This window comes from Syzygium oleosum, unplaced genomic scaffold (genome assembly GCF_021117445.2).
Source record: "Syzygium oleosum isolate NSW1041296 unplaced genomic scaffold, Sole_v2.1 Sole_v2.22, whole genome shotgun sequence".
In the NCBI taxonomy this organism is placed as follows: domain Eukaryota; kingdom Viridiplantae; phylum Streptophyta; class Magnoliopsida; order Myrtales; family Myrtaceae; genus Syzygium; species Syzygium oleosum.
In genome coordinates, this window is record NW_026607506.1 from 2,078,765 (window position 1) to 2,090,944 (window position 12,180).

The 12,180-nt window shown below is 41.5% G+C and overlaps 2 protein-coding genes across 3 annotated transcripts; one reads left to right on the forward strand and one right to left on the reverse strand.

Annotated features, from left to right (window-relative positions):
* Positions 1 to 1,087: 1,087 nt before the first annotated feature.
* LOC115670029 (sugar transporter ERD6-like 6) lies at positions 1,088 to 5,473 on the reverse strand. Its single transcript, XM_030591217.2, has 18 exons — positions 5,161 to 5,473; positions 4,495 to 4,557; positions 4,311 to 4,400; positions 4,128 to 4,187; positions 3,967 to 4,032; positions 3,818 to 3,883; positions 3,633 to 3,708; positions 3,189 to 3,253; positions 3,003 to 3,095; positions 2,834 to 2,914; positions 2,637 to 2,721; positions 2,375 to 2,421; positions 2,202 to 2,264; positions 2,062 to 2,121; positions 1,875 to 1,940; positions 1,734 to 1,793; positions 1,437 to 1,551; positions 1,088 to 1,350 (listed from the first exon to the last, which is right to left on the reverse strand). The coding sequence occupies exons 1-18, from the start codon at positions 5,350 to 5,352 to the stop codon at positions 1,238 to 1,240; spliced, it is 1,461 nt and encodes a 486-aa protein (XP_030447077.1). The 5' UTR covers positions 5,353 to 5,473; the 3' UTR covers positions 1,088 to 1,237.
* A 2,210-nt stretch (positions 5,474 to 7,683) lies between these two features.
* On the forward strand, positions 7,684 to 12,146 carry LOC115669905 (uncharacterized). 2 transcript variants are annotated; one of them, XM_056321257.1, is made up of 3 exons: positions 7,684 to 8,006; positions 8,037 to 9,071; positions 11,717 to 12,146. In XM_056321257.1, exons 1-3 carry the CDS (start codon positions 7,942 to 7,944, stop codon positions 11,736 to 11,738), a joined length of 1,122 nt encoding a protein of 373 aa, XP_056177232.1. In that variant the 5' UTR covers positions 7,684 to 7,941; the 3' UTR covers positions 11,739 to 12,146. The 2 variants fall into 2 exon arrangements, with proteins under 2 accessions (XP_056177232.1, XP_056177231.1); XM_056321256.1 differs by lacking the exon at positions 11,717 to 12,146 and having other exon boundaries at positions 7,685 to 8,006; positions 8,037 to 9,449.
* The last annotated feature ends 34 nt before the right edge of the window (positions 12,147 to 12,180 follow it).

A 12,180-nucleotide genomic window follows, 5' to 3' on the forward strand; every position in this document is an offset into this window, starting at 1 on the left:
TTAGGTGAATGTGCCCACTCGAGTTCGACCAAAATATGCCTTCCGAAATGACACACGCAGTCAAGAGAGGTTGAGTTGCGTGTATCATCCATTAATTCGAGAAAATCATGACAAAAGAACCTTCGATTGAGGACGAAGAACTGCGACTAGGGTTTTTACATCCTCAATTTGGAGAGAGGAGACAAAGAGAGGCGATTTTTTTTTTCGTGGTGTGAGCTCTGAGGCTAGTGGCATGGGTCTTTAATCTTTTTCTTCACTTGCGACCAATGTGAGGTGCCGAATTTGATATGAATGTTAATTTTAATGTAATCTTGTGGACTTCAGTTGATGTCTAGGGAATTAGAGAAATTTTTAAGCAATTATTTATCATGAAGAAAATATTTTCTGATAAAATGTTTTTCTCCAAATAAGCGATAGCTATGAACTGAAGATAAACATGATCTAGATTGATTCAATTATTGATATATCCATAATCATGAGCTCGAAAACAAGATCATGACTAGGATCACAATTTTAAACTAATGATAAGGAATTTTAGTAAGTTAAATTATTAGTTATTTTTTTAAGAAGGAAATATTATCATTTATTAAACTTTATATTTTCTTAAAGGACGCGTTTGAGTTGAGATCTCTGAAATAAGAGAGAGGATACAATCACCTTGAACGACAGGTACTTATAAAAGGATAGTAAAAGGATGGTCATTGCCCTTGGATGAGATTGTGCCACGTGTTGAATGATTATTAAATGGCTTGTAGTTGGTTGCCATGTGGTAAATTTACTTCTTTTTTTTATATTGGGAGCCAAAACCCTTTTAAACATGATCCGATAAAATCCTCTTTTATCGCTTGGGCATCAATACAAGATTATATCCTATCCCAATTTTCACGGCTGGGATCTAAATTACCCGAATTGTGGTCCCCATCTTCCAAACAATAATATCTTTCTTCAGATGGTGAAAGATGTCTTTTAAGGATAAAGATTATGCTCAAATAACTGTTAAATGAAAAAAAAAAAAAGTTATAGGCACAGAGAAAGTAGTCACGAGGCCATATGGATGACAATTTGCAGAGAGGCCAAGAAAGAATGCAGGCCAAAAAGGAATATAGAAAGGAGGGTCTATTATGATAGGATCAGGAACCAGAAATGCATTTCCCCTTGGCAGAACATAGAATGGCTTCTCATGACTTGGAAATGCATAATTAACAGTCGTTGTGAAGAGAGGAAATGAAGCAGAACATCATCTGAAGGACCATTGGATTTCTTCCAGGGTTCTTCCTTTTGTCTCAGGGACCCAGAAGCACACAAATGCCAGGGTGAAGGCGCTCACAAGGGTATAGATGGTGAAGGTACCTAAATACAAGTCAGGTTGCCATGAGAGATCAGTTAAAAATTTCAGGGAGGAAAAGTTTTAAAAGTATTTGCTCTGAGAGAGAGACCTCCGGCGCTCCAATGTAGGAGCAAGTTCGCTGTCATGGTGACAAGCCAGGCAACAAACCAGTTAGCAAGTGTGGCTGTGCTTCCACCAAGTCCCTTGATGTTCATTGGAAGGATCTACAAACAATCAAAACAGATGTTAAAAAGTAATCAGAGACAAACCCAATTCATGATGTTGGAACACGAATCTTTATGCTCAGCTGAAACCCATCATACAAACAGTCAAAACAAATTCAGCAGGTTTTATAGCAAGCGAATTGCTGGTGTTTGATGCTTGTGCAACATGGGACGAGCCTCACCTCAGACATTACAACCCACGGGATGGATCCAACGCCAAGCGAGAACGAAGCTCCAAAGCCCTGAAAAAGGTAGGTAAGTGTAAGATGGAGTGGACACGTAACTGAGTGTCACATGCCTAAGTTTCGAGATATTGAGTGTACCACGACACCGATGACCGATACAATCCCAAGAATAGCATACACATCAGAGCCATCAGGTACAAAACCCTGAAACCGTTTAACAAGACGTGAAAAGTTGATTGAGAATTCTCAACCGTTACCCAATGTGTTTTAGGTTTTGGAGAGCATAATCTGAATTTAAGCTGGTCAAGAAAGTCCACTTCAATACCTTTAGATAGAATGCTGCCGCGACTGTGAAGAGGCTAGCGGTCATTCCGGAGCTAGAAACCTGCACGATGAATTATCTGTTTAAATTGTTTTCTTGAAAACTATACAATCACCAAGTCTAGAAATCATTCTCAAACTCACAATGAGGAGGACCCGGCGACCTGCTCGATCCGCCAACCAAGTACTAATTCCAGTGGCTACAACCTAAACAGCGCAGAGTCCACGCTATCACCATGCCCCGGGCATATATGACTCATTGACTGACATTTAAAACAGATACTATCCACTTCACAAGGAGTAATTTTGAGCTTTACCTGAATAGCGCCGAGTCCGAATGTAGCCATACTGGTCGATGAAACCCCTGTTGATGATTACACCAAACCAAATAGTTCATGTCATGTCAGCAATTCAAAAAAAGAGAAACTGTTCAAGTGCAATTAGTTGCTTTCATGAATTAAGAAGATTGAACATAACATTACAAGAAATCTCAGTTGATTTTCCTTTAACATAATCCGGAATTAGAGTAACAACTACTTCGAGGAGCTCCTACCAGAGTCCGCTAATTTCGAGGAGTACCTGCATCTTGAAAAATGATACTCGAATAGAAGAGAACACCGTTTATTCCACTAAGCTGTTGGAGACCTAGTAATCCTATTCCAATCTGCAAAGTTTAATTTTGCAGATAATTAGGTCGGCGATTAGCATTACCTGTCAAACAGGCAGGCCGACTGAGACAGAGAAAAAAAATGAAGTATCAAGAAAAGGAATAGTACCGTCAAAGGAAACCAATATCTTTTCTGTTTAAGCTCTGCGAATCGAATTGCAGTTCTTTTGCTACTTGAGGCGACAGATCTCTGCAGAATGTACATGTTGAAGGAATTACCGGATCCTAGAAAAATAAATTTGTAGCATGTCTACAGACCAATTGCTCGAAACTATTACCTTGATCTCATTCAATTCGCTATTTATATCAGTCTCAAAACCTCGGAGTACTTGCAAGGAAGCCTCACAGTCATCGATCATGCCCATTTTCGCCTGAAAAATTAAGAGGAATATAGAATGAGGATGAATACGGTATTAGAATATTAGAATAAGAACATGAGGGGCCGTGCGCTATAAGAAATTTACCAGCCACCGAGGAGATTCCGGAATGAAAAACAGACCAGGTATCAGAAGAAGGCAAGGTAAAATTCCTGGAAAATAGAAGAAAATGAAGTTTTCATCTCCTCGTGATGTTTGTTCTGAGATGCTTTAATAACCTCTCAACACCAATCTTAAGATACTATTGAAAATCACCATCCAAATCTGGCATCTGGACCGAAAAGAGAGAGTAAGTGGAAAGGAAAAAAGAGACCTTGAAACACAAGCGAAGTGAATGAGATCAAGGAAATAGTCTAGCAATCTTTGCTAATATGAAGTTTGTTATTCCAGCAAAGAATCACACGCCAAGATTAAGCAAATGATCAGCTTTGCAATAAGAATCACCTCTTTGGATTGATCCCTGCAAGGAACAAGACCACCAAAAAGCAAGCAAGCAAGCTAATATCGCGAGTTACATAAGAGTTAGAGTACCTATAACTGCGAGCGGCCTCCACTGAACGAATAGCCCCAGCAGATAAGCAAGCATTATTCCAATAGTCACAGAGAGCTGTATCGAATAACACATAAATTCATAACCAGTTCTCATTGTAAAGATTTTGAGGTTTGATTAAATAACAACATAACTCGAAAAGCATTTGCTGCCATAAAAAATTTACCTGATTCACTGATCCTAAGCTTCCCCTCATGTTCTGGGGCGCTATCTCGGATATGTATACGGGGACCTGAAAATCATTCAACGAGTTTAGCAGATGGCCGAGGAAAATGTATGAGCAAAGAAGGATTGGATGAGGTTCGGAAATTGTACCGTGTATGATATAACCCCCACACCAAAACCTTCCAACAACCTTCCCAAATAGAGGAAAGAGTAATCCTAAACAGACAGAGACATGAGGTGTTTATCTTCCAGTGTATGTGCACAAGAGATGAGCTGATTCTGGAGGTCTTAGGATGAAAAGGAAAACTCACTTTGGCAAAGGATATGGCCAGCCATCCGAGGATGTTGGGAATGGCAGCAATCATCAAAGACTGTATAATTGAAGCAAGAAATTACAGAAATATAGCCAATTCAACTTGAAAAGATAAACAAGAAAATCAAAAGAGCAATCATGATTATCCTTTGTAAGAGAAACAAACTGAATTTTTGCCTACCCCTTTTCTTCCAATGTATTCGGAAATCTGACCACTTGCTATAGCCCCAACCATCGCGCCAACATTGGATAAAGAGCCGAACACAGAGAACTATGAACCACAAAATTTACCAGCGAGGATGATGAAACTAGGGGCAGCAAGCAAACGACAGAAGCAATCCTTAACAGAGATGTGAATGCAGTACCTCGGAGACAGAGAGCCCGAGATCCCGTGTGATTGCGATTTGGCAAGGTGAAGAATAACCAGACTGTCAGCAAGATAAAGGAATCAACAACAGATCATGTTCCCAAGAAAAAGAAAAGTGGACTAACTTTTCCAAGTTTCCATCCTTGATTATGTATGCCGGTTGGGTTTGTTCTTCTCTGCTTTTATGTTAACTATCGAAAGACTAGTTTTTTTGGATTGGAAAGGGCACCGTGAGTGGCAGTGAAGGCAGAATTCATGTGGTACCCAACAAATTCTTCACGGCAATCGCTAAGTGAAAAGAGAAAAAGGCCAGGAATCAACCTATCTATTTCGCATACCTCACCGGGTCACACAAGGGTAATTCGACAGCTTTTTTTTCATTTTTCTGATGAATTTTCAAGCACCATTGTCCTGAGAAATCAAATAGACCACTAATGCACACATCATTTCCTAGTTCCTCTGTTCCACGTTGTAATCCTCTGGCTTATTTCATCTGAACATGTCATTTAAACGCGCACATAAGAAGAAAACGAGGAAAACTTCTGCTGTATTCATAAGATTGGCTTTGCACTCTCGTAGTTGGAATGGCATATCCGTGCATCTCCACACCAAATGAATAAATGAACGAAAAACATGGACAAAAGGGGACAAGGGAGGTGTTTACGGTGAATCCGAATTGAATGGGGCCAAGAGCGACGATGAGGACGCATGCCACGACCGAGACGGAGGAGTCACGGATGGACTGAGACGACGCCATGATGACCGACGGCCTCGAGCTGAGGCGGTACCAGCTGCCCGTGTGCAGGAAAGGCTTCTTGAGATCCCTCCCTTCCTCATTGTCCTCCCTGAAACTCATCCCCTCTGCCTCTCTCTCTCTCTCCAAATTCTATCCTGAAAGAAGCCAAACCAAGATCGGAAAAACCAATCTGGGCGTGAATTCTCCGGCGTGCACGCACCGAGAGAGAGAGAGAGAGAATGAGGGGAGGTCAAAGTTGCATGATGGGGAAAAGCCAATAATAGCTAGGCAGAGAGATGGAATTGAGGCAGAGATACTAAATCCCCGAGTTTGCGGGAGGATGGGGCTGTGAACGAGCTAAAGCTAGAAAAACGGGGGATGGTGCTGACGAAGACGACGCTGCATGCATGGTTTGCTTTTGCACTTACGTACGTGAGAAGCAGCAGATGGACTAACCTATTCCACATTATTCGATCATTGAGATGGAGTGAGCTCGCATGTTTCAAAAGGTCACGAGAATTCTTCCGACAGAGGATCTTTATGGTTATTTCATGCGGAGCTCTTGTTGGTGCAAGAGATGGAAAGAACCCAATAAACCCCATCGGGGCGCTAATAGCCTGAGCCCGCGATGCATCGCGCACGGGTTCGTTAGGGCACGAACGTGAGGGCGAAATTGCTTGCAGAAATAGAGAGCATGCCTGACTTTGTGCAAATCGGATTCTCAATCTCTAGCATTTCGTTAGGGATCACTCGGTCTATCGCTCTCGAAGATTTGGGCCATGAATGATGCAGAGTAGGTATGACTTAAGTTGAATTCGATCGTCTCATGGCATGTGTGACTTGTAAAAAGGCCTAATTCTTTAATAGAAATTTCTCCATGGTCCAATCCTAATTTTGCCCCCAACTTTATTTATTTAAAGAAAAAGCTCAACTTTAGATCCAATCCAAATCTGCCTCTAAACTTTATTTTGTCTTAAAAAAAATCTCAACTTTACGTTCGGTTCCAAATTTATATTGAGCATATTTTTATTTAAAAAAATCACCAACTTTAACTTTAATCCCAAATCTGCCTCCATTAGCCCTCCGCTCAAAAATCCCGATTAGTCGTCTCTAATTTCTCTAATTTTCACATCAAAAAACGGTTTCGTTTTCGATATAATTTTCCACGTCACCTTGTTGATGTCGATTTGTTATCGACGTGGAAATGCCATGTCAAACAACTTATAGTGATTTTTGGACGGAAGATTAACGGAGTCAAATTTAAGACTAGATCGAAAGTTGGTGATTTTTTTAGACAAAAAAAAAAGTGGGGTAAATTTAAAACTAGAGTTATTAGTGATTTTTTTAGATAAAAAAGCTCGGGACAGAATTGGCCCAATTCAATTGGGATTGAATCTAAAATTTGGAAATTTTTTCTTAGACAAAAAAATTCGAGATGGAATTGGGATTAGACATAAAATTTAGAGTTTCATAAATTAATTATTTGAAATCTAGTACATCTAAACTGTTAGAATTAATAAGTTTCAAGGATCAATTTAGTTGGTTCCGTAAAATTGAAAAGTTTATGCCTCCGATACATGCTAATAATATTTTTCGAGAGGAAAATATATTTTCATATATCGTATCGCTCACACACGCAGGTGTTTGATATTATTTTTATGTGAATTGAATATATATATATATATATATATATATATATATATATATATATATGTCGATCTTTGTAATTGATTTCCATCTAGTCTTTCCATGAAATCATACCGTAAGAAAGTGTACTTTTTTAAGAGTAACCAAGTTTGAAAATTCAAATTCATCTTTGATGGTTGCTGCCAAAGGAATATCGGGTCCTAAATAAATGGATGAATTCTCATGCGGCGGACCACAGAACTTTTTGGTAACGTGAAGAAGATTCACGCACGAAAAGTCATACCTTCTTCCCTAGAACTCGATGAATCACCCACCCTTGATTTCATAAGTCTCGTAAAGGCTCTTTTGTAACAAGATAATGACACACGGTCCTTGAATAATGTAGTTTATAAATTTTTAATTTTTTTAATATAATCATTGAAAATGAGCATACTGTTTAATACGACTCATGAACTTTTAATTTATTCGATATAATTCCCGAATTTTTTGTATATATTTAATATAGTCCCTGAACTTGAATTAATAGAATGATTACATCGAACATTTTCGTATAATTCAGGATCACATTAAATATCAGGTTAAAATTTAGGAATTACTTTGAATAAATATCTTATATATTGGGTTAATGGCTATTTGTGTCATTCTATCTTGTGTAATTGGGCCCCTGTTTGGATTAACGGTCCCGATTCACTCGGGTTCAGCGGGACCCGACGTTTCGACGGCTCGCGGGAAGGAGAAGGAGAGAGAGAGAGAGAGAGATCCACACGCGCCGTCGAGGAGCGTGAGGGACGGGGCTTCCCCCCTCCGTTGAAGCGCTGGTTCATGTGTTTTTCTCCCGAACGACGCAGTAGGAGGAAGAAGAAGAAGAAGAAGAAGAAGAAAAAAGCGAAGCAAAGGTAGAACAAACCCAAGTATGGCGGCTCGCGCAGTCTACCCCACGCACACTCGCCTCCTTCTCTGAGCCCACCGCCACCGCTCTCCGCCGCGGAAGAAGCCGCCGCCGCCGCCGTCGCCGGCGTCGCTCGTTCGCCGTTTGCGAGTTTCGCCTCGAGTCCCGAACTTATGAGCGACCGAACCCAGACCCACACCGAACCCCAGCCGCTGCCCCAGCCAAGCCATGACCCAGCCTCCGCCTCCGCCTCCGCCTCCGCCTCCGCCTCCGCCTCCGCCTCCTCGTCCGCCGCCGCAGCAGCCGCCCCTGAGATAATCAACGGCCCCCCGCCGCCGCAGTCCGCCTCTCCCCCGTCCAAAATCCCCCTCCGCCCGCAGAAGATCCGGAAGCTCTCGCCCGAATCGTCCACGCCCGACCCGAAGCCGTCAGCCGCCGGGGCTAGCCCTAAATCGAAGGCCGTCAATGCCGCCTCCTCCTCGAAGCCCTCCAAGAACCGCATCGTCGCCTCGCGAGCCCCCGCGCTCCCCCGGATAGTCGTCCGCTCCCTCTCCTGCGACGGTGAGGTCGAGGCCGCCATCCGCCACCTCCGCGACGCGGATCCCCTGCTCGCTTCGCTCATCGACCTCCATCCTCCGCCTACGTTCGACATCTTCCTCACTCCGTTCCTTGCCCTCACCAAAAGCATTCTCTACCAGCAATTAGCCTTCAAGGCCGGCACCTCGATCTACACGCGCTTCATTGCTCTCTGTGGCGGCGAGGACGGAGTCCTCCCCGAGACCGTGCTCGCGCTGGACCCTCACCAGCTTCGGCAAATCGGGGTTTCGGCACGCAAGGCAAGTTACCTTCATGATTTAGCTAGGAAGTACCAGAACGGGATATTATCCGACACGGCGATTGTAAATATGGATGATAAGTCGCTGTTTACGATGCTCACCATGGTCAACGGAATTGGGTCTTGGTCGGTCCACATGTTCATGATTTTCTCGTTGCATAGACCAGATGTTTTGCCGATTAATGACCTCGGGGTGCGGAAAGGAGTGCAGCTTCTTTATGGGCTCGAGGATTTGCCCAGGCCATCACAGATGGATCATATGTGTGAGAAATGGAGGCCGTATCGTTCAGTCGCGTCGTGGTACATATGGAGGTTTGTGGAGTCGAAGGGTGCACCTTCGAGTGCCGCAGCTGTTGCGGCCGGTGCTAGCCTGCAGCAGCAACAACAGCAGCAGGTAGAAGAGCAGCAGCAACACCACCCGGAGCAGCCACAGTTGCTGGATCCTATAAATAGCATTCTTAATCTTGGGTACAATGCGTTTCACTTCAGTTCCTAGTGTAGCAAATGCTGCAATGCAAATGATTAGAATTCTCTCGTGTGCTTTACTGAAGTTATCTGGTTCTTGGTTAGAAACAGACTTGTTTCCTTCATTATAATTGTCATTTGTTATGCGCTGTCATCTATTGGTGCTGGTGGATTTCGAAAACTGAAATACTGGGGGCAGTGTGGGCTAGTTTGTTTGTGGAGGAGGTATTGTACAATGCAATTGTATTGCGCTCCAGTATCAGTATGAAGGAAGACCTTTTATATTTCAAAAAGACAAGTGTGTTCTGTTGATTTGGGTGATATCACTGTAAGATATTTTGAGTTTGTCGAGTACATACTGTAGCGACACCTGTCATAGTAGTATCTCTGTTGATGATGTTGGATTAGTAGCTAGATCTCTATGATCGTGCTCTTTGTACTGTTAAGCACAATGAACGCAGATTTGACGTAGGACCCAATAATTCCTGGGTTGGTTCCTATATCCCCCTAACCCACTTGCTTGTTGAAGGGTGAAACTGGAAAGCTTGTTGAACGCACTCCTTGTACATGATCATATACAATAGCATATAAATCATCTCAAATGCATTCTAAGCCCCTATGTCATCATCCAATCATTTTTTGTGTTCTTTGTTTCCCTTAGAGGTAATTATACTTGTATGAGTTGGCTATCACATTGGCTATATACACAATTGTCATTGGATGCTCTTGTGCCAAAGCGTTAGATTGATGGATTCTGGTGGTGAAATTTTGGCTAGTTAATAATATGCAGGTTCACAATCTGCTATTTTTGCACAGGAAGGGGATCAAACAAGTATTTCCACGTTCAGTGTTGAGTGTGTTAGATATATTCTATGACTACTTATGGATGCCCATTGCCATATCAAGTAGGCGAGAAATCTTGCTCTGGAACTACGATAGGATATGTTGTCTTATGATTTTAAGAAGTGGAAACTGCAATGCACGGTAGATTTTTAAAGGTTCAGTATATACAGTTTAGGCTTTATCCTTTTCCAGTTGGTTATGACTATCACTGTCAGTTGTCAACTCTCGATATAAAAATGTACTTCAACGTGTTGTGTTTGATAAGAACAGTGCATTTGTTTCGAGTGTCGTAGAGCGGTATGGATGTTTTGTGAGAATTATAATAGGAAATGATGTGTCTGCAAATTGCTCTGTGGTCATCCTGCATGGCTTTCAGATAGCATGGCTATGTGTGCCTTTGTGCTGCCTTTTGTGCTCATAGCCATGCTTTTGGTCTTTTATGGTTGCACATGAGGTTTATTTGAGTTCTATATGCTTTTCATTAAGAGGTACGTGATTTTAATTGATATTTGTCAACCATGCTTTCCAGCAAGCAATCCTGCTATAAGAGATACAGGTGCTTAATTTTTGGGATGTGTGCAAGTCTGTTGGAGAGAGCTTTTGTATAGAAAGTTTCAACTATTATGGAGTAGGATAAGACTGAATTGAGTTTGAGAAGTTGGATGTATACTATTGTTTTCCTTTTGATCAATGAAAAATTGAATTCTAAATAAATATACGATGATGTGCCTGTTTTTTTTTTTAGAATGGAGAATGACCGCGTTCTAGTCTTATTGGACCATAGGTTAGCACTGAGTCAAGCTAAATTTGACCCAATACATATAAGTCAAAAACTCGAGTCAGACCAAGTATTTCTTGGTTACTTTCAGAGTATCAACTGAGAGCTAATCATTTGGGATGGCATGTACATGGTTCGCCTGTATGAAATGGTCTCCTGATTATAAGATGCTTAGTGCAACCTCGTGGATGAGATTGACAAAGTGCAAAGTGGTTGAAGTGTCTTTTTTGCTCATCAAATGAACCCGTGAATGATAAAAATTGGAGAAGATGATGCTCTTTGAGTTGAAAAGGAATCCTAGTACCTTCCACTAGTAGAAGTAATTGTGACTCCTTGGCCATTTTGTTCATACATTTTTAAGTGTGCTCTTAGTTTTTCCTTGCTCATTCAATTTCATTATAGTATAACAATTTCGATTTGTGTCCTGTTGTCTCGTCCTTTGAACTTAAAGAAGTTTGCTTCCAAGGAGTTCAATTTTTTCGTATGCACAATGCCTTAGCAATCACCATTAGGATATTTGTAGAACTTCTTAATCTGCCATTCTACTAGAGCTTGAGTTGCTTGCATAGAGATTATTTGATTTTTAAACCATTGTTGCAAATCTCATCTTCCATTTTAGAAGGCAGTGGCAAAGCCAAATGAGGATGTTTCCCCTTGCCCAACATGGGATAACAGAGTCTTTAATTGATGCTACTGCATTTTCAGTGCGTTCTCTTTCCTTTATGAGGAGATAGGGTATATACTATATCTTGATTGGGGGTTTGTTAGCTTTTTTAAGTGTTGGTGTTTGTTCCAGTTGGTCGGTGAGAGTCTGCGTCTTAATTTTTCCCTGTTCAGTTTGCACATGCATATATCCAATATATTGCTAGCTTTGTGTTTCATTCATCTAGGAATTTATATTTCAGCTGCCTCATGTTGCTAAAGTTCAATGCTTTGGCATTATTCATAAATCCGTTGCTACATGAAATGAATTAGTGCACTGTTGATTATCATGATCTCTAGTTATGACACATCTTCTTGGATTTAGGGCTTATGCTTGGGGACAATGACTGGGGAGGTTTCTTGGTGGAATATTGTCCATCAATTGATATGAGTTGAGATCCTTGAAAAGCAACTCGAAGGTACTCAACTCAGGTGCCAGAGGCTTGAATTTTTCTGAGTGTCGAAAGATGAGCTCTCTGTACCTTGTAAATTGTCAGGCGATGCAATGAGATCCAGCTCAAATTCGGTTGAATGTTGCATGATAGTGGTTTCTAGATATATTATTACCTAGAATTAGCCATAACTGCTGGAAGAAAGAAATGTGGTGATAAGTTGATGTCATTGTTCGACAATTTATCATGTGACAATTTCTTTGCTGCATCTTTTATCTGCATACTCCCCAACCCTTGGGGTGAACATTGAAAAACATGAGAAAGAATTGTCCTTTCTGTATGCATTTTTCACCTTCTGCTGCATTCTGGTCCTGGGTGCTCATCCGCATAAATCATG